Here is a 23014-nt window from a genome sequence, read left to right as displayed (position 1 = left end):
CTAATAGAACGTTCAGCAGTGGCTGCACCATGCCAAAGTAAACTTACTCTGAAAATGGACATGCTCGTGGGAGAGATAATTCCCACTCGCGAAAGCACACAAAGGCCTGTCCAACCGGAGGAGTTTACATGTAAGTGAATAACACAGACGCAATCTAACAACTGATGTGTCTACCCGAGTATTACTGTCCTTGACCCATTCACTACTGATCCCGTTTTAAAATAGACCGCTGCGAGTTGCACTGAACCCCTTAAAAGGATTTGAAGTGACTTCAAATGGTTCATCTTGTGCATGAAATCTTCTTTGTCACCTTCTCTCGGTCCAGTGACAAATGGTGATGTTTTTATTGGCTCTTCAGTGAAATGAGGCTATCACATACGTGGCTTGGCTTAGCCACAAGGACGGGTGTGAGAGAAATAACAGGGCTGATGATATTACTGTAATGGGACTCCAAATTGACTGCCACAATAACTATATTGAGTGATTAATCACAGTGCTGTCAAACACTAAAATAGTTGCCCTATGTGCTCATGCAGCATCAACATAGCTAAAACAGATTATTCTTTTGAATTGGGAGTTTTAATTACAGTACGTGCGTTCTTCTTATGCCCTAATAAATGCATAGTTTCATACACCCCTTACAAACAAAATATATGGGAATATATTGGAAAATATAATGTGATAGTATTATTAAATAATACAGTTCAACATAATAAAACCCCATGCTTATATTTGTCAATATACACTCGAAAAAATGATGGGTTATCAACCCAACGTTGGGTCAAAAATGGACAAACTTATTCAATGGAATAAATCAACCCAGCATAGGTTGATTTACAACCCAACATTTGGGTTCATCCCCTTTTGAACCAATGCATTTTTAGAGTGAATGAATAGGCAATACCTCATGAATTATTCAACAATATAATATATTGTAAATTGTTATATTTTAACGATTTATTATTGCATATATTTTCAAATATATATTAAACAGTTTAACATATTGACAGTTAATATACAGAAAAGTATATTTTCATTGCATAAGGGACATTAAATGCATTTCCATAAACATTAGATAATATTATAACATATTATAAATGCAACAACATATACAAAAATTGTACTCAATGTATACATTACACTGTACAAAAATCCAGAGTGCAACTCAAACCTTTCTAGTGACAAAGTTGAGGTCTCAAACGTAAATGATGAATTTATCACTTGTGGCAACAGTCTTTTCAACAGGAGTTTGTGAAATTTACAAAACTTTAAAGGTGCAATGTTGAAGATTAAGGAGAAACTACTAGTGAAGGAAATGCAATATAATATACATAACTATGTCTTCAGATGTGTATAAAGACATTACATGCTGTAATGAAGTGTTATGTTTTATTACATTAGAATGAGCTATTTCTATCTACATACACCGTGTTTCTACATGTTCTCTAAATGTTGTTTCTACAGTAGGATGGACAAACTGCTCCACAGAGCAGAAGTGGAAAAACACAGAGCAAAAAAGTGGAAACGAGACAACATATTAGTCCTGTGTCAGCCACCGTAGTGCTTCGAAAGGGAGGGGTGGAGTGAGCCGCTGGTTGAAATTCGCAACCTCACCTCTAGATGCTACTAAATTTCATATAATGGACCTTTAACTAAGCCAAATGAAAAATGTACATGCAATAAAAGTCAATATAGAGTTTCGAGATGGTAGGCATTAATAAGTTGATGGAGGCAAACCTGAACATATGGCCAATACCTCAAGTTGGGCTTAAAATAATAAGATTGGTACTTCTTCTGTTGCCCATATTTGGAGATTCTGCGCGAGAGCGCCCTCTGGCTTTCGGATGTGGAGGCATTTAACCATAATTCATTGAGAAACTAAGCATAATAATTGCACGATAAATCGTCCCAGCCCAACATAAGGCCATAAAGGTCCTGAATATCCTAAGTACCAGCATAATGTGGCTTTATAAATAATGCAACTGACATTGTGGAGCTTAAGGCCCTTACTGCAATGATATCATAAATGTCAAGGATTTGGAAACTGTTTACTTCTAGAGTCTGTATTAAGATAAAAAGTGGTTGAAAATCAGAGTGAGAAAGACATATGAAAGTGTAGGAAACAGATCACCTTGCTTCGGTTTCTATAGCAATAGACCTTTCTAAAAACTCTTTCACCTTAGTGCTGTCATCAAGATCTTGTGCCAACATGTAAATAACTGAGAATAAACTGTGCATAACAAATGAGCACATCTAAACTGAGCACTGCAGCAAACTTTGCTCATATATGGAGAGATGTGAAGGACATCCATTATATGCAGTACAAGTCAACTAAATGAAGCATGTGAGGTCTTTATTACTGTCTCCAACTCCGAGCAGAGAAAGATGGAGGAGACAAGACTGACATATCTTAAAAATCTTCTCATAAATCCTCCTCTGACACCATTTCTCTTAATTTTATGCCAATTCATACATATATTAATTATATAACTTATCCTTAAATACCTTGCGGCAGCCTCCTCACCATGTTCCAATGCTACCACCATTACTTATTAAAGAGATCTGGGCCCTTTTTAAGGGTTCAGCACTCTTTAGACTGCCGATATGGGAGTGTTTCATAAGGTTTGGAGGGATCTTTCCACCATGACAGGGGTGTTTTTTGTAAAATTGCAGTCACACTGACAGTCTAGCCCTGGAGGGGAAAATGCATTCCTGTTCCTGGCCTGGCTGACGGACAGCTCTTAAGTTAATGTAGTGCTATGGTAGAGAGGACCACACAAGGTTCTGTGCCACTGTATTTTAAACTGGACATGAATACTGACAGATTATATACTGCAAGCTTTAGACTCTGTCTACACTAGTGTGTTTTCATTTGAAAATTGAGTTTTCGTTTTCATAACTCACTGAAACGTCTGAAAACGCTTAAAGTTCCCGTGAACAGGAATCATTGCGACCATTTTTACTTGAGTATTCTGACACATTTCCGAGTGAAAAGGAATTTCAAAGGAGAAAATTAGTGGGCGTGGCTTGCGTTTTTCACTGCGAATTGATCAGATGTGTAAAACAGCTGTTGCATTGATTTTGAAAGGAAACTGGCAGTTGAAGGGGAGGAGTTAACGGATGCTCCGGCCATCTAATTTACGTCTTTTGAGATGGATAGTCATTGCAGGGCGGAAGTGCATTTTCAGATTTGAACTGAAGATTATGAGGGTACAAGAATTTTAAAAAGAAAATGACCCACATTGATAAGATATTCACTATAAACGCTGCAATATTTCATGAAATAAGAATTGTCATTTTTAATTTCACTGTGACTTTAACGTTACATCCATGTACTGAGCATGTACCTAAGACACGTCAGCATGTGTAATTTCTGCCAGACGATTATTTACTTTCTGGCTTATTATGTCGTGGCAATGTGAAACAAAGACATTTTTTTTAATAGACGGACAATGTAACTTATGGCTGGAATACACTACGAGACTTTTAAAATCTGAACAGATTTTTTTTTAACTATAGACATCGTACACTTGCAGACTTTTTGAAAGTTTCTGATATCAACACACTAACTGATCAAATCTGCTGACTGGCACAGACTTTCTGCAACAAGTCCAGACTGAAAATCAAAATCTGAGCAAAAGTCTTGTAGTGTATTTTAGCCTTTAGATGCTGCGGGTAACACAAAGACTATAAAGCTGCAAAGGCGAAAGTGAAATTTAACTCGAGCTCCGCTGCCAAACAATAACTGCGAGTAATTAAATATTCTGTCTCCTAAAATGCAATCTAAAGTATGCACGAACAGATATTAATGCTATCAAACAAGAGAGCAGCCGAAACAACTGCGCATCCTTTTTAAACCCCTCCGTTTTCCTCATCCACACTACATCGCGAAAACTGCGTTTTCAAATGTATCCACTTTCGAGTGTGTTTTCGAAAAGCTCAGCTTTCATTGACAAAAACGCCGTCTCAGTATGGACAAAAGGCCAAAACGGAGAGAAAAAGATGCGTTTTCAAACAAAACCAGAGCAACCAACAATGACACAGCATAATATCATCAAGTTTTCTAAAAGAAAACACTTTAAACGCTTTTTTAACAGTGACTGCCGAATGACGAATGCTTCATTGTTTTTGGGCTGTAAGTGCTGAGGGTTGTTAATTAAAGCATTAGTCACGGCTTTGTATTCATACATGCCTGGAAATATCTGTATCATATAGTGGAGATCGAGTGAGGTGTAATACCATCAGTTAAAATAAGCTGAGGGGTGAAATCACTTTTATACATACCCAACACTCACCGTATAACTGGATGGTGCACAAATACCAAATGAAGGGACATTAAAATCAAGAGATCACTGACACATTTCAAACAACAGGTTCACAGTGATGCCCTTAATTCAGGTCTGACAGTTTCTGTGTCTTTGCTAAAATTCACCCCATCTGATGGCAAGAAGGGACAAATTGGCATCTCCGTGAGCTAATCATGCTGAGAGCCTTTGGTGGCAGATGGTTTGGCAAACCTACAGAGGGTAAGACACGGCGACACGCTGTGCGAAAGCACTCACAGCAATATTTCATTAGTGTTCAAGACTCTTACGTGGTAGGGCTAAAGCGTGAACTTTGGGTAGGGTTGAATGCAGCACAGCAGGAACATCACGAGACACCGGCCGTGGGTGTGGCATACCATGGTTTAAAATTTCAAGGTAATAATAAAAAACCCAAACAATGTCCACACCACAGTTGTGTAAAATCTGACTGAAAAATCTATATTTCTGTACCGTCATACCACTCAGATACCTCAAATTGGGCAGCCTGTAGGGGATAGGTGTACTTTTTTCTGTGACATTTTCTTCATGAATAAGGCCTGAAAAAGCTTGCAGCTCAATAAAGATTTAATGAAAATAAATACACACTCTTACAAAAACATGCCTTGCCATCCATTTCATGCATTATATTCTCTCTTGCTTGAAATGAGGAACACCAAATATCTCTGATATTACCCATACTGTTCTTTCTAGATTATTTTGTCACCTCACTCCGACAAGACATTAAAATGCGCCACTTCTGTACTCTGTACTATTTCACAAGCTAACACAAAATAAGTTGCAATAGACGATTTCAAAGCATTAACATAACAAATGTGCATGCACGTGTTTGTGGACGTAACGTCCACTACACATCCGCAACAATAGAGCGCCTGTAGATTTTTTCTGAAGAATCACTACTTGGCTAAACTTGCCTCTCCATTATTTAGAATTTAGACTGCGATACCAAGCTCAAGCTGCTCATACGTTTTCTTTAAATGCGACAAAGTTAAACAACCCATTTAACAAATTGTTTATATAATAAAACTAACATAAAACAAAATTTAACAAATCGTTTATTTAAAACAGTTATTATATAATAAAATAATGATAAAAATTGTGACCCTGGACCACAAAACCAGTCATAAGGGTCAATTTTTTAAAATTGGGATTAATAAACCATCTGAAAGCTGAATAAATAAGCTTTCCATGGATGTTTGTTAGGATAGGAAAATATTTGACAGAGATAGAACTATTTGAAAATCTGGAATCTGAGGGTGCGAAAAAAATCTAAACATCAGAGGTGCTGTAGCAGGCCATTACTAAGAAGAAACAGGTTTGTTTTAACGTTCTCTATTGGCTTACCGCTGTAATGACATTGTGGAGAGTAGATGAACCTGGGTGTGGAAATTCTAAGCTTTACAAAGATACTAAACTTGAGTGGGTAATTCCCAAAGTGTGGTCAGCTATGTTTGTAGGCGTGTTTCAGGCCATATTTGTTCGTGATTTTGCTGAATCCATTTACAAAAATAAAGTTTTTATATATTTACTGCAGGAAATGTACAAAATATCTTCATGGAATATGATCTTTACTTAATATCTTAATCACATTCTTTGGTCAGTTATACCAAATCAATATGACAGGAAAACTAATTAATAAAAAAATTAAACCCATCCCTAAACCTAAAGTCACTAGGGTGAATACTGACTGTAATAAAACCCTATGGAAATTGTACAAATTCATACAAATTAGCCACCTCCTAAAAACAGTTACAAATTAACATGAGACTGTTATACAGCATACTTAAAATATGCATTAACACTTTGTATACAACGCAAGTCTGCATTCTAGAGTGACCTAAAAAGAGCTGTCAAACTGTACTGTCTTCTAAACTCTCTAATTCTCACCTTGTCTCCACCATTTCACAGAAAGTTTTTCCGCACGCACAGTAACTGCCCTCTGACTAATCCCTTAAAATACTCAGAACCCAACTCTCTCGCTCTCTCCAGAACTCTGTGCTACACTCTTTCACTGTTTGTCAAGTTATCAGAGCTCTCTTCCTAATCCCATGCCACAGTATGTGAGGCTGTGATACACTCATATCACGCCTGGAGGAAAACACTCTAAAGATTACAGACCAATTCCAAATATACTTCCTTAGGGTCTTTTCCTCTATCCTAGAAAACGATTTGGCATGACCAAAATAAGCCAAGACGCCCAAGACACACTATTCACGATGCTTTATAAGAACTACTGGACCTATGGGTCTAACAATATTCAAATCTAACTGAAAAACATCAATACTCTAATGGCGTAATGAACACCCCCTGCTTCCCCATCACAGCCCTGGCCAACTGTTTAAGTTGACCTCACTTTACCTCATGTCACAAATCAATGTTTTCTTCCTTGACACTTGATTGAATAATAAACTTTTATCCAGTAATAAGAGCTGTATTTGTTTCTAAATATGATACACTAAAGTTACTGTCACATTTAAGTCTCCCGTGGGCACATTTTGGTTTTCCAGTAGAGTCAGGGCTCTAGACTGCGACCAAATGGTCGCGTTTTGCGACTATTTTTCCTGCCAGTGCAACCAGTTTTTCTTAACGGTTGCACCTGTGCGATTGCCAAAATGATCAATATATAATTTTTGCGGATTATAAATGTAATGCGAAGAAATGTTAGATTGCGCAAGCGGCGCATTCAGTCACTCATTTTCGTCTGCCCCCAAAGACGTAATGCGCGGGTGAAAGAGCCACATTTAATGCTATGATGAAGCGGAAGGATACACGTTAAATACTTTTTATTTATGAGTCGCTATTGATAAAAGCCAAAAGATGTGTATCAATGCAGCTTCTAGGGATGCACCGATACCGATACTGGCCCAATACCAAGCTCATGTACTCGTACTCGTAATGACACACCGATACCAAAGACCGATACCTCACGTGACATACATAGAGCCCTATGATTTCCGCAATGCGAAAAACGCGGACGGAATCTAGGAATCCAGGCATCTCCTAACAAGAAATTAGCGCTGAACAGCTAACGTAACAGTTAACGAAATATTCAGATACTGTTTAAATATGTATTCTGCTTGTTTTGCGTTACCGTGTGTGAAAGAGTGGTGCGGTTGCGTGTACTGAACGCATTGTGCTTGTAGAGCTTTAAGCGCCAGCGTTTCACTGCACGAGGACACGAAAACATAAACAAACACCATTTGCGGCGATCCGTCAAAATAAAAGTCTGGTTAACTTAAACAAACCCTCTTTGCGGCGTCCCGTCAAAATAAAAGTCCGGTTGACTTGAACAAGTTATAATACACTCACATTTTACCACACCACTCCCCTTAATTTTTTTATAATTTGACCACAGAGTATATTCTTTACTTTAGTAAACTGAAGTAAATGTGCTAGTAAAATTGTGCTACTTATCATAAAAAATAGAACTTGATTAAAAAATAGTACTTAAATTTAAGTAGACCTAAAAACAAAATAAAAAAAGAAAATGTACCAGTAAGATACTGGTTTATTAACATTATTGTACATTATACAGGCATCAGTTATAGGTATAGGTATCGGTATCGGCGAGTACCAGAAAAAAATATCGGTACTCGTACTCGGTCTTTAAAAAAATGGTATCGGTGCATCCCTACAGCTTTCATGAAGAAAAATCACTAAAAGCCTTCAGGTCTCACGGGTTGTTTGAGATATGCACGCGCACAGAGAGTCAGAGCACAAGATACGAAACTGAGTTCTCTTTCAAGCCTTCTTACTCTAAAACGACATATAAACACAAAATTACGTAAAAATTTCCATATTAACAAGAATCCTTGTAAAGGTATTCCGTTTCGTGAACAAACAGTTGGGAAACAAAACGCATGTGTTACAGTATATTGCGCAAGCTCTTAAAGGGGCAGCAGCATAATAAAGATCTCTGTTTATAATGTTCATCAAACAACAAAGGATGGGCCCAAAAACACTCACTTATATAAAAGGAATTGTGTTCTCAAAATGTGCTTTAAATATGGTAGTTGAAGTGTTGAAAGAGAGTTTACATATACAATAAAAATCATTAAATCATAAACAATGATTTGTATTAATTTCTAATTGATTTATTAATGTATTAGACACATTTTGAATACGTTTTTAGTGATTATTTTTTCTTACCTCACCCCACGACTCTGGTGCTACCAAATTAAGGGCTGCTGCCACCAAGTTAACTTGGTAGCACCAGTGCCACCTCTCTCAAATGTTAGTCTAGAGCCGAGAGTACAGGAATGAAAAGTTTAGTACCCAAAACACAGATTGATCATCATAAACAACCAAATATCTGTAGGTCTGGGTACTGCCAAGCACCACCGGGTATTTTGTCTGGTACACAGGAGTGTTTCCACTTGTGAAGCCATCTAAGTACAAAGGACATGACATGGGAGATCATGTGAGAATATTGTGCTTTTCCAGGCACTTCTGAACAATCAGCTGTACACTGCAAGCTTGAGTGCACAAATGACTTCAGACAGAAGCCGGCCACATGCTCCAGGCTGCTCCAGTTTAATTTAATTACACACAAAAAATCTGTGGAATTTCAGAGCAGAACAAAAATTAAGTGAATGCAATTACATTTTTCTTTCAATTAGATGCAGGAGATGCCTATACCATGAGCAATATTTTCCAGTACTAAATGACAGAGGTTTTCTAGAATTAAGGAGGTCTGCTATTTTTTTATTTATTTAAAGAACAATAAAAAATACATGAATCAACATATGAATGTAAATGTAGAAATTTCAACATTTGACAAACAATAAAAATGTTGTACACAGTTTTTCTTCATCTAAAGGCAAAAAACAGTCAAATCTGTGCATGTGTGAGGTTAAGTCAACAAATGACCTGGAGCTGCTGAGAGAGGGTGCTGGAGTCAGAGGTGTCATGGTAAAGATTAGGGCAGCTGCCAAAAGTCATGTGATGCCGTTTTTACACCTGTGCCGGCAGGGTACCAGTCAGCAATGGAGTGAGGATTCAGTTCATGGTCACAAAGCCATTACTGTTTTCTAGTCTTTCTAATATAATAAACCGAGCTAAACTGAATTTGTCTGCTTGACAAAACATAATTAATTCATCCCCATCTTTGTGATACGATTTACAGTCCATCCCATCTTCAATTAAGGGGAACAATTCTAGCAGAGGAAAATAACAATGCCATTTTCTGGAATCACGTTATGCAAATAATATTAGCCTAAAAACTATCCAGTGTGCTGGGTCACGCCGTTTTCTTTCAGGAGAGTGTAAATTTTCAGACACTCTGCAAAAACGGGACGTCCTCCAATGAGGCGGTGATGAGAAAATAGCATCTATTGATCAGGCTCATCTATCACTGAGCATTGAGGAATGCTGAGTCGCTCCATGGAGGGAGACGACGACGAGTGCTTAACTATTTCAAGCACAGAAACGTTTATCCAGGGGTTAATTAAAAAGGAGTTTTTTGGAAACCAAAGCTAAATCATAAATGCTTGAATGGTTGTTTTATCAAGTGATATAGTGCGATTTCAAACATTTTAGATATCATATGAGAAATGGGCAAAAAAACATTTTCGCAACATTATTTTCCAACAGGAGATAAGCAGAATGTGACAAAAGTGATCTCATGTTACACACACATACTGCTGCAGAGTCTACCCCCTTTATTTTCACAAACACACCAAAGGCATAAAACTGACTTTTTTGCCCACAACTAACTTTTTCCTTATACACAGTGATCCGCACTCAGAAAGAAGTATTATATTAATTACTTTTATTCCATGATGGGAGGCAAGATAACATAAACGTTTTGGCTAATGCCTTCTTCAGTGTGTTTAGCCATTTAGTTACCACATCTATATTTCAAATTACGTCATCATTATCATCATTATTGTCCACACCTGTGTATCCCAATTGTTTAACGCTTAACAATATAATTCGATAATGACTTAAATTCGGATCTTCGTTAATCACTACGTATCACCAACACATAATCAACACCATCTCACATCCAAATTCAAACCAAAAGAAAAAAAACCCAAAACTATATCTCAAAAAATAACAATAATGACAAAGAAGAAGAAAAAAGTTATTACAAAAAATAAATAAATAAACTCTGCCACAACATAAGTATAAAGCAGTAAGGAAAACAAACACGGTCTTCCTTTAACGGTTCCTCTTTAATGATGAGGTCATTTTGATAAAGATTTTGATGTATAATGTGAAGTGTATCAATTATTTATGACGATGTAATTCCGATGTTATAAATCGATGACCTTTTCATATAATATATTTAACTGTAAATTTTCTGTAACACATAATTGGGAATTATATGTTTGTTTTTCCTTACTGCTTTATACTTATGTTGTGGCAGACTTTATTTATTTATTTTTTGTAATAACTTTTTTCTTCTTCTTTGTCATTATTGTTATTTTTTGAGATATAGTTTTGGGGGTTTTTCTTTTGGTTTGAATTTGGATGTGAGATGGTGTTGATCATGGAGACTATTTTTTAAATTTAGGTGGCCGCAGTGGACAGGTAAAATGCTTATAAGCAAACTTGACCACTCAGGACCCGAAACAATTATATTGACACTTGAAATGAAATATAATTTTTTATCTTCGGTAATATAAAAGTAATATTTGTTCTCGGACAAGTGAATGACAAATTAACTTGTCCGAAGGACAACCACACGACAATGCTTAATGTCAAGCCCTAAAGTAGTCCAATGAGTAGCCCAATAAACTTCTGTCATCACTTACTCACCCTCAGGTTGTTTCAAAACTGTGTAAAATCCTTTGTTCTGTTAACACAAAGAAAAATATTTTGAAGAATGTAAAAAACTAAACAGTTTTGGGGCACCATTGACTACCATAGTAGTTTTTCCTTACTATGGAAGTCAATAGTGTGTCGTGATTCTGGCTCGTCGTGTCATGTCTTTCTTGATCTTGTGGTAGAATCACGGCAGGATCCCTTGTTATGTGTGGAGAGAGCCATTTTGACCCTGTCGGCCTTCGATACTCTCTCCGGTCTTTGTCTGTGTTCCCGCCCTTTTGTATCTCTCGTTATTGGTTGTTTATTAGTTCATGCCCCACACCTGTTCCCCTTTGATTTGTCCCTTTATAATGCCCTTGTGTCTTCTGTCTCTGCTGGATCATTGTTCTGTTGTGTCGTGTTTGTCTTTGTGGTGAGTTCTTGTTGTGTAGTTAGTTTAGTTTACAGTGTTCATGTCAAATGTTATTATTTTCAGTCTAGTTAGTTCCTGTCCGTGTTGCTATGTTTTGTTATGTTCCCCCACGTGGGTCCTTGTTTTGTATTTTTAGTTATTATTAAAGTTTGTGTTAACCCCTTACCCGCTGTCTGCATTTGGGTCCTCTGTCCTTGTCTCTGTGTCTCACCCTGAGAACCGTGACAGAATGAACCAGCCCTTTTGGACCCAGCAGACAGAGGGATCTCAGCGGGAGGGGTCGATGCCGCCAGACTCCCTTCCAGGGTTGAATCCGCCGGACTCCCTTGGAGGGTAGAGGCCGCCGGGCTCCAGTTCAGAGTCGGGACCGCCGGACTCCCTTCCGGGTCGAGACTGCCGGAACCCCGTCCAGGATCGAGACCGCCGGGCTCCCTTCCAGGGTTGAGGTCGTCGGATTCCCCTCCAGGGTTGAGGCCGCCGGTGTCCTGTTCCCGCTGCAGATCCCTGCCGGCCTCCCAGCTGGTGCCCAGGCCTGTCGAGTTGACTGTTTGTGTGTGTTTGTTCTTGTTTGCTGCCCAGCTGCCAGAGAGCGCTGCCCAGCCGTCGGAGATGCTGCCCAGCTGCCAGAGAGCGCTGCCCAGCCGCCGACATCCTGTCCTGTCATGTCGACATCCAGGCCTGCCCAGCCGGTGATAGCTCGGTCTCCCAGCCGGCCATCCAGCCGGCGCCATGTCCTGTCCAGCCGGCCATCCAGCCGGCACCATGTGTTGTCCAGCCGGCCATCCAGCCGGCGCCATGTCTGTCCAGCCGGCCATCCAGCGCGGCGCCATGTGTGTCCAGCCGGCCTTCCAGCGGCGCCATGTATGTCCAGCCAGCCATCCAGCCGGCGCCATGTCCGTCCAGCCAGCTTCCAGCCGCGCCATGTCAGTCCAGCCGGCCTCCAGCCGGCGCCATGTACTGTCCAGCCGGCCTTCAGCCGGCACCATGTACTGTCCAGCCGCCTCCAGCCGGGCCATGTACTGTCCAGCCGGCATTCCAGCCGGCGCCATGTCAGTGTTTGGTTTTTTATGTATCATGTTTTTGTCATGTCTTGTATTATGGTTTTTGTCATTGTCTTGTCTTGTTTGTGCCTTTTGGAGCGTCAGGATATCGCTCCTTAAGGCGGGGGTTCTCGTCGTGATTCTGCCTCGTCGTGTCATGTCTTCTTGATCTTGTGGTAGAATCACGGCAGGATCCCTTGTTATGTGTGGAGAGAGTCATTTTGACCCTGTCGGCCTTCGATACTCTCTCCGGTCCTTGTCTGTGTTCCCGCCCTTTTGTATCTCTCGTTATTGGTTGTTTATTAGTTCATGCCCCACACCTGTTCCCCTTTATAATGCCCTTGTGTCTTCTGTCTCGTGCTGGATCATTGTTCTGTTGCGTCGTGTTTGTCTTTGTGGTGAGTTCTTGTTGTGTAGTTAGTTTAGTTTACAGTGTTCATGTCAAATGTTATTATTTTCAGTCTAGTTAGTTCCTGTCCATGTTGCTATGTTTTGTTATGTTCCCCCACGTGGGTCCTTGTTTTGTATTTTTTGTTATTATTAAAGTTTGTGTTAACCCCTTACCCGCTGTCTGCATTTGGGTCCTCTGTCCTTGTCTCTGTGTCTCACCCTGAGAACCGTGACATAGTGCCCCAGAACTATTTATATAACAACAACATTTACACAGGTTTAGAACAACTTAAGAATTTTAATTTTTTGGTGAACTATCCCTTTAATTTTTAACCCAGACTACAGTACTAGAGCAACAAGACCGAGCCCTTTAAAATGTATCTGGAGCGCACCTGACTGTTTAATGATGACCTGCTTCTGAAACATTCTGTTACAACTACTTAGTGGGCATATTAATAAAACACACACTTGATCTTAATTCTGCATGAGGAAGCAGATGACTCAGGATATAAATGCTCAGCTCAAGAACCATTCCTATATGTCACTTCATCTCAGCATCACATTTATAAACAGAATACAGAACAGAACCCACAGCGCACACAGACCGCCTGGCATTTCTCCCTGGCCTCACCCCCACTCCAGTTCTCCCTGAATGGACAAACACGTTTGATTGACGGCACTGCTGAGAAACCAACATCTGTGATGGACTCTAATTCAAGAGCGAGAAGGAGGATGCTAGCTCTGCACTGTGGTAAATCCCATGAGTGCATGGGACGCATATTTCAGTCAGCTGTCCGCAGCAGTTGTCTTTAAGATGACTCTGCAGAAGAAGTCTGATAATAAAAGTCTGTGTATTAGTGTATCGCCGTCATCAATATTTTCAATATGCTTTTGACTTAAGATGCTAAATGACCAAGGTGACTTTTAAGCAAAGGGTTAAACAATTAACAAACAGTTTTCTACACAATGCCATAAACAACCAGCCAATAATAATGTAGTTATAATAAATAATAGGACTAATAATCAAGGTACGTTTTACTAAAATTAAAGTGATGAAAATTAAAATTTTGTCATCATTTACTCAACCTCTTGTCATGTCAAACCTGTATGACTTACTTTCTCCCTCAGAACACAAAAAAAGATATTTTGAAGAATATTTGTACATGAACAACGGCAGTACCCACTGACTTCTAGACACAAAACCAATGTAAGTCAAATGGTACTGCCGTTGTTACCAACATTCTTAAAAAAAATCTCTTTTGTGTTATGCAGAAGAAAGTCATACATGTTGGAAATGACAAGGAGGTGAGTAAATGATGACAGAATTTTCATTTCTGGGTGAACTAAGGAACAGTTCACCCCAAAATAAAAAATCTGTCATCATTTACTCACCCAGGAGTTGATCCAAATCTAACTTTCCTACTACCAGAAAAATTACAATGGTAGTCAAAAGTGCAACAGAACACTTTGCTTTCCTGCATTCTTCAAAATATCTTCTTTTGTTTTCAACAGAACAAAGAAGTTTAAAGCAACTTTTCCTACCATGGTAGTCAATGGTGGCCAAGAACTGTTTGGTTACAAGCATTCTTCCAAATATCTTTATCTGTGTTCAACAGAACAAAGAAATTGATACAGATTTGGAACAACTTGAGGGCGAGAAAATGAAGGTGATTGGTGAACTGTTGTTCCTTTAAACACTAAAACAATTCCTGTTTGACAGAAGGTATTGTTGTTTAGCAAGCGAGTCAGCCATTAATTACATGCAATCATAAGTGATCAAACATTTTACTTTTGCAAACCTAGCCGTCACCACAAAATCAAGAGTTTTATGAATAGTCAAAATATTTTCCTGCAACATGACCGGCTGCCTTCCAGTAGCAGCAATTACTGCCTAACGGAACAAAAGCAATCAAATATAACACGCTGTAATTATCTTCACACACTATAGATAAAAAGAAATGTGATATGTACTAACAACTCTAATTGAAACACTATTAACCCTAGCAGTGTATAAAACCTCAGCATAATTTAACAATTCGAAAGGACTGAACCACCAGTACTGATTTACATTTTTTTGCACTAACATTAAATATTAGCAGTTGGGTCACATGCACTTAATCTACAGGTATGTGCACTGATTTCATTTCACACTTGCAAGCAATAAGATAAACCACGGGGTTGAAATGTGAACCTCAGCTGTAAACTGAACTAATTGGACTCTTAGCAACAGCCTCACATGCTCCAAAGCATCAGATGAAAGGATGCATTCTGCTTTGAACAGCCCTAGATGATAAAGCACCAAAAACGAAGGCAATTTTCCTCTAGAGACAGAACAGTAAGGAGTTCCTCAGTTGAAAAATGTAATCTTGCTTCCGTTTCTAATGATACCGTTTGGAGTCACGCTGCCTTCTTTAAAAACTAGTTTGCTAATAATAAAATGGGGGTGTTAAAATGATCCCACAGACAGACAGTTCTTCAAGCTTCGTATTATCCCACCTCTTAACTGTGTGTATGTGCTGGGTGACGTAAACTGGAAAGTAAGCTGCTTTCACATCACTTGCATGGAAGACTAAATTAAAGGGAGGGAGATGTTGGAGGTGGGGGGATGCTCCGCTCAATCGATAAATAACACTTGTGTCCTTGGCGAACGACCAAAACAGGAATGTGATCTAGACTAAAGGAAGACACTAGAGCTAACCCTGTGTGTCTTTTAGGAAGGATTATGGAAAGGCAATAATGCTGAATGACAAACTCAGAAATCGGAGGGAAAAGTTCAAACTCAGGCAGATCATTTACTAACACATATAGAATCTCAATGAAGGTTTCAGAGCATTCAGACCAAAGACCAAACAAAACAGTGTTACATAAATTTCCCATTTGTGACACAAGTCTCATTTTTATACCATATAACATCATGGTTCCACTCGGACATTTGAACTTCTTTTCTTTGAAAGACTGTCAGTGACATAGAGTCCTTCAATGTCATCAAACTGAGCAACGTACTGGAATAGCACTGTAGATACCTCATCATTTAATTTGTTTTTAATTGTTAACCTGCTGGCTAAGGTTGCATTTCATCCTATTTTAAATAGGAAGCTATAGCACATTCACTACATCTGACATTTCTGGGTCACAGGAAATCCTAGTAAACGATGCACCTTTGTGAAAGTAAATGCCTCCCTGCCACCAGCAATACCACAATGCATCCCTAATAATTGTGCGGGTCTGAGGATCTTAAAAGATTGTGTCAACATAAATAATAGATTCCAGTTCGTCTGCATGAAATATCTCTCTGGAAACATTTCTTCTGAGGATTTATTTCCCAATCCAATTATCTACAGTAAACACATTACTAAACATTTGTTAAAAGTTTTCTTCAAATGCCACTATGTTAGTGGTCATTTACCCAAAATAAAAACTGTGCCATTACTTAAACTCATCTCAATGCCGTTAAAACCCTCTACAGTTTTTCTGTGGAACACAACATGTGATAATTTAATGACATTCCCATTGGTTTCCTATTCATGAGGTGTCATGGCAGCTGCCATGATTTGAATGTGAAATTGCCTACATTACATATTTCATTTTCACCAATTGGCACACACGGACAGTGATTAACCAGCTGGATATTCCTTTTTCTGACACTCTTGTGTGCTTTATTAAGAATTAAAGAGTCATACTCCACTCTGCTGCCAGTGTAATAAATTCACCAGACTGAATGATTTACCAGAAGAAAGTCATATTTACTGACTCTCATTTTAAGATCAACTAATCCTTGTCTTATTGTCCTATCCATTAACAGTAACACGGCCCCATAATTTGGAGTTTAGTCCATGTCTAATAGATTTGAGGACTCATTTTAGTATACTACTAAAAGTTGTCAAAATTAGCATGTCATCACAGAACAATCTGCCCATCCATTGGGAACACACAATATTACTGACAGATCTTGGAGACACTTTGTCCAATGAAAAGTATTTTAGAATAAGAACTCTCCCCTTAAAAGGGACGAGATTATCAATATTTCCAACTCATCTAACGTTTCAACAGGAAATATATAAAAACAAGCAATGATGGATTCTTCAAACACATCAGCGGACTACTTCCGGTGTACCTGTCTCAGGTGAGTGTCATTTACCTGTGGCAGCGCAGAGTTGAGCTGTCTCTGTAGCACATCCTTGTCGTGGAGCACATCCTGAAGTTTGCTTTGAGACTGGATGAGGGTCTCCTGTGTCTCCCGTAATGACTCCAGCAGCTTATCTCTCTCATCCAACATATTCACCATTAACTGTTCAAAATTAGATTCGGCATCCGTGCCGTTCTGAGACCCTCTCTGGGAACTCACCGAGTCCCCCTCATTTATGGTTGGCATCACTTCGCACATCATATTGCTAGGTGTTATATTAAAAAGTCAAATTTAATAAAAAAATCTTTGACGATTTTTTTATTCTTGATTCGGGTTTGAGGTCCACCACTATCATTCAGTGCCGCTTAAAATGCACGTTAAACTGTATCTGCGTGTCCGTATTTTGAATTCATATACATCCTGTAATTTCACTCATTGTAGCCCTCCTGCCCTGCCTACATTATTCACGCACCTTGACCTCTCTGATCCATGACTGTCGGCCTTCGCCACTCTGGCATTATCCACCCGGTTTCACTTGAAACTCAATGCATTTCTCTACAAATTCATCACAGTGTTAGCCACATGCATATTCCAGCGGAATCGATTTCAGCTTGTTAAAGCTTCGCGGTTTCGTCGCTTTAACATCCACCAGTTGCCATTAACCTTTCAGAAAACGGTGAAACGCGCGTCTGCCGCATCCTCCGGCTCCTTCTGCCATCATCATCATCTCCCTGCACGGCGAGCCGAGCGAAGCGCTCCTCCCTCTACAAGCTCAATCCAGCCGCCGTATACAACACAGCCATTCCGCTATGTCCATAAGCATTCGCGCATATTTTAAAGAAAAATGAACAGGTTGACTTTAAGGTTCAAAGTCTCCCGCGTCCTCGGAGAATAGCATATTCAGCTGGCGCGTCACGACAAAGCTCGCCCAAACAGTATAAATCGGCAGAGATCCTCACATCAGCACCACGCGACTACATGACTGTCATGCACGAGAGTCGAGACGGGTACGGGGAGTTTGTAAAATGGTGTCAAGCGCAGCGCCCTCGCGTGGCAGTCATGTTTATATAGAAAAGATGGAACATCTTAAAAAGATCAAGTATGAATAATAATATTAATAATAATATTTAAAATTGTTTAAAACATTGCATTTAAAAAGTCGCACATACAGATTGTATTAAAAGCAGTATACAATATAACACCATTCTGGTCAAATAAAAAATAAACGTAACGTTTATTATTCTTCACCCGTTTATTAAACGTGTTCACCGGTAAAAATACACAACATTTCCTTTCCACGTCTAAAATGGCCAAAAAAGGCCACTCCTTCAATACTCTTTGAATAAAAAACAGCTGAGATAACGTCATGTTTCGTCATCTTTGAAGCGTAACTTTTTTCCTCTCAAGCATACGGAAAATACGATTGGATATACCAACTCACGTATGATTTTTAGCCTCCAATTAGCGCGCAGTCTGGTGTGTCCTCGCCTGCTGAAACTTCGCGAGAAAGTACGCGACCTTGAGCGTCAGTTCCATAATGGCTGAAGATCCCGGAGGAGCATTCTTTCATTTCACTCTTATTTTTATCGGTTTTTCGTTATCTCTGCTGGAAAGATGGCAGGGCACAACGCCTCGATAAACGTCCATAGAACCCCGCCGTCGTCATGCCCAAGAAAGGGAACCGAAAACGGCTGAAATTTAAAGCCGATGATGTTTGCTCGGAGTCAGGTAGTAGCAGATCAGTGCTAAGTATTAGGATAGTGTTGTTTAAGTGGGGTATCTGCACGTAAAGGAATGCGCCGATTTGAGAAGATTTTGCACATTTAGTTTTACTTTAATTGTTCAAACGCATTATCTTTCAACACTAAGCTAATGAGTCAAGTTTCCACGTTTTGTGTCCTGGGTTTGTTCTAATAAATGTTCATCTTTCTCGTAGTAACTGTGGCTGACTATGCCAACGCCGACCCTGCCATCGTGAAGTCGGGAAGAGTTAAAAAGGCTGTTGTCAATGCAATCGAAAAAGAAGGTAAAATAAGACAAAAAACATAAGCTATAAAAATGTTTGCTTTATGCAACTCCCACTTCTACCTCCTACTGAACTCGCAACCAATCACTGGGACAACGGCACGCACGTATTGATCGAACCCGACCTCACAAGAAGCGTTATTTTACGTAAACAAGATGACGACGAGCAAATTTTGAGTAGTATTTTTATTTTTTATGCATTGAAGTAAACATACAATATTTAGACAGACACTTATCTACATTTAAAGGGACTTATAAATAACACACTATTTCACTTTGACTTAAAATTGACTTTGAGGTTGGAGGTGGAAATTGTCAATTCTGGTTTGCCATCTTTGACAATGTCTGAGCATCTGTCCTGTTTATAGAAATCTACCAACCTGCTGATTTATTTATTCAAACACCTGCCTGTAATTTCCAAGTGACCCCTGGAAACCTTGATTAACTGGTTCAGGTTTGTTGGATCAGAGGTGAACCTAAATTTTGCAGGATAGTAAATACCCACTGAGCATTTGTGGTTTAGACCATTTTCTTAGTGACAATCTGCTTGGAAACTAGATCACGTATGTTTTGTTAAGAATTAACAACTATAATGACATTGCACAATACTCCCCACCTAAAAATGCCCTGATTTTTGTTCTGTTTTAGTGAAATTACTCTGTGGGCTTGAGGCATCCCAGGGTCCTGTGCAGGAGGTGCTGTCCTCTGCCAGCGGTGTGTGTAAGGAAGTCCCTAGTAGCAGTGACGAACTGGACTCAGAGGAAGTGGATGAAATCAAAGGGTCCTGCAAAAAGAAAAGTAAAAGGCGTAAAGGTAATTGGGCCAAACTTTCTAATGTAATGCATTAAATCATTTTTTAAAATTAGTTTAATGTACCTTATTATAGATTTTATTGACTATTTGAATAAAGATATACATTTTTGTCACTTTTGATTCTCAGAAAATAGTGAGAGCACAGATGGAGAAGAGTATCCAGTTGATATTTGGCTTGTGCTTGCTGCATACATTCGGCCAGAGGATGTTTGCAGATTTGCTCTAATCTGCAAGAATGCTTGGACCACCACGTGTACAGCTGCTTTTTGGACACGACTGTATAAAAGGTTAAAAAAAGTTTTGAACTTGCTTGGAAATGGACATGTCATAATCATGGCGTGTCAATAATTATCATCTAATTTTCTGCAATACATTTCATAGGCACTATAATATTGACACAGACCTCCCTGATCGCCTTCAGCCTGATTCACTTGCAAAGATGCATTGTCTTCGTGCCCGTGTGATTCGCTCGCTTTTTCACCTATACGAACCATTTAGCTTGCGGGTTTCCAAAAACCCTCCTCTGCCAGAATCTACACCTACTACACTGCTCAATTCCAAGGTGTGTAGTCATACTTGATTTTGCAATATTTTGTGTTTAATCTTTGTTGTGTATTTCAACTCATTAAACTCCTTTTTTGCCTTTATAGTGTTTGTTGTTTTGGGTCAACAAATTGTCTTCAAGTAGACCAGAGTCTATGTGGGAATTCAACTTCAAGTTTGTTAGGCTGGTATGCTAACTGCTGTGTCGAATAAAGCCAGAATATGATCCGGTTCAGTTGTTACATTGTCTTTAATTAAATTGTCATTGTCTTTTAATATTTCTAGCCAGCCAAGGGCAAAAATGGATGTGACCTGGGTCTTCAGCTGCCCAGGCAGTATAAAGATGTTCACACTAATCCAGACTCTGGCTGTTATTTGCTGCGGGTCACCACCCTCAATTTCATTTTCACTTCTGTTGTTATGGGAATGACATTAACCTTGGTGAGTGATATTATATGACTATTAACATGTCAGTTTTTACATTTTTAGGTTTTAATTATTGTGATAATGCAAGTCAGGCTGATGTCATAAATTACAATAATTCACCTTTGTGTCTTTCAGTTCACTATTAATGTGAGTACAGACATGAGGCACCACCGAGTGCGCCTGGACTTCCAGGATTCACCTGTCATTCGAGGGAAGAAGCTGAGGGGTGAGCAGGGGGTGCAGGTAGTGCTGGACCCTGTCCACAGTGTGCGGCTGATGGACTGGTGGCACCCTCAGTACCCAACATCTTCATATAATTAGACTGAGTTGCTCTGTCAAACTCAAAACCTTTTGCAGATGACAGTTTATGTTTGGGTTAGTCCATCAGAATGTCCAGTTTTGTCCATTTGGCAGTTCAATTTTACACATCTTTTGTGTTCACAACAGCATGATACATTCAGTAGACTTATATGGCAAAAGCTATTTGGTGTTCTAATTTAAATATGGCATTTAAGGTCTAAAGTACTTTTCCTTTGATTTGATTCTGATTTGAGACCAGTCTCGCTATATGACGCTGGCACTGACCACTATAAAACAAAAGCCTGTTTGATGTGTTAAGACTGTTGATAGATTTATTTAAAGGGCATTAATTATTCGCTCTTGAGAGGGGATTAGAAATTTACCATAAACTGTAATAAAATTTGCATGGCATTCATCATGTGGAAAAAAGCCAGTTTCTTTTCTCTAGCATACACTCAGACCCTATGGAGATGTTTATGTGGTGCTCATTCCAGCTATCTGAGAAATTGTAACTCAGTAAACCGTTGGATCCGTTTAAATTTAATGTCATTGTAAATGTGAAGATAATATTGTTGCTAGGAAAGCTGTGAATGCAGTGGTCAGCTTTGGAGTGGTGTCATGTAAAAAGTGAATCATTTTGAGTAGCTTTTAGTATGCTAATAGATTTAGGAGGGTATGGGTGAACAATTTATGCATTCCGTGCTTTGTTTGGGCCAGTTTCTGCTTTGAAGTCATGCATGCTTATTATTTTAAATTCTGGACTGAGCAGGGTTCTGCACTTTGCAGATACTGAAGTGTTTTCGTTGTAAGTGGTGTTATTTGTATTTTGTTATTACATGTAGATGAAACCAAAATTTAATTTATTTGCTTTTACAATCAGATGCAGAAGTCTTTGTGAAGTAAATTGTGAATACATTTTTTTTATTGCAAAGTCTTATAAGAAATCTGATATTACACCCTTAATGTGTCCTGTTCTTGTTTGACGAAAATTGCTCAATACTGACACCCAGTGGCCGTATAAGAAACAACTTCTAATACCTCCACTGTACTAAATTTACAGAAATGCAATTAAATTTCGTTCTACTACACCATGTTGCTTCAGTTCTGTTTAATATCACATAACTATCAATAAAAGTAAATTAAGTTTACTTGGTGTAATGAAGTAAATTAAGTTGCATACTCTTAAGTGACGAACATCTGTCCATAATACAAATAATACTGCCCTTAAACTGCTAAACGTACGTTCGTAAAAAGGGTTAAAGACAAGTGAATCTAGACGATGTGATCATTGTAGCAAGATAGTAGGTTTGAAGACTCCTATCAAATGTTTCTGTATAATCTTTAGCTATAATAGTGTATAATGTGCAATGTCAATGTGTTTTTGTCCTGTAGAAAACGGTTTCCGTGCTATTTAAATACAACTGTACAGTAATGTGATGGAGCAAAACTACATTTCCCATAATGCACCGTGAGCGCTGTGATTGGTCGAGGTGACTGTCACAAGTGTATACAGGTGACTGGGACTGGACTGTCACATCACAAGCAGCGCAGCGGCACTAGAAAACAAATCGCAACATCACAGCGTGGATTGAGTGAGCTCTGCTGAAATTATCCAGAAGTTGTAAAGGGACTCTTTGGCAGTTTCGCTTCCACACCAAGCGAGAGGGAACCGATACCAGTTTTATTCTGACACTGCACCACTGTGTCGACTGGCTCATTTCCAAAAACGAGGTCCTAAGTTTGTACTTTCTGACCTTCAGCGGGTAAGTGATATAGCCAGCGCTCAACTCTGATGCCTAAAAAAGTCTGCTTGAGCTGCGTTAATGTCAAGCTTAATGGCAACAAT

The 23014-nt window shown here is 39.1% G+C and overlaps 2 protein-coding genes across 2 annotated transcripts in view; one reads left to right on the top strand and one right to left on the bottom strand.

Moving 5' to 3' along the window:
• Positions 1-18066, bottom strand: part of ppfia4 (PTPRF interacting protein alpha 4) — an 82019-nt gene extending 63953 nt beyond the window's left edge. Inside the window, exon 1 of the mRNA XM_057362140.1 lies at positions 17074-18066. Within this exon, the coding sequence (XP_057218123.1) occupies positions 17074-17322 (249 nt within the window). The 5' untranslated portion in view covers positions 17323-18066. The remainder of the gene's footprint in view (positions 1-17073) is intronic.
• A 505-nt stretch (positions 18067-18571) lies between these two features.
• Positions 18572-22281, top strand: tmem183a (transmembrane protein 183A). Its single transcript, XM_057362138.1, has 8 exons — positions 18572-18789; positions 18998-19087; positions 19735-19899; positions 20027-20186; positions 20281-20461; positions 20550-20630; positions 20728-20883; positions 21004-22281. Exons 1-8 carry the CDS (start codon positions 18726-18728, stop codon positions 21187-21189), a joined length of 1083 nt encoding a protein of 360 aa, XP_057218121.1. The 5' UTR covers positions 18572-18725; the 3' UTR covers positions 21190-22281.
• Positions 22282-23014: the final 733 nt, after the last annotated feature.

This window comes from Triplophysa rosa, linkage group LG20 (genome assembly GCF_024868665.1).
Source record: "Triplophysa rosa linkage group LG20, Trosa_1v2, whole genome shotgun sequence".
Lineage (NCBI taxonomy): Eukaryota > Metazoa > Chordata > Actinopteri > Cypriniformes > Nemacheilidae > Triplophysa > Triplophysa rosa.
Note: the sequence above shows the minus strand (reverse complement) of the source record. Positions and strands in the feature narration are given on the sequence as shown.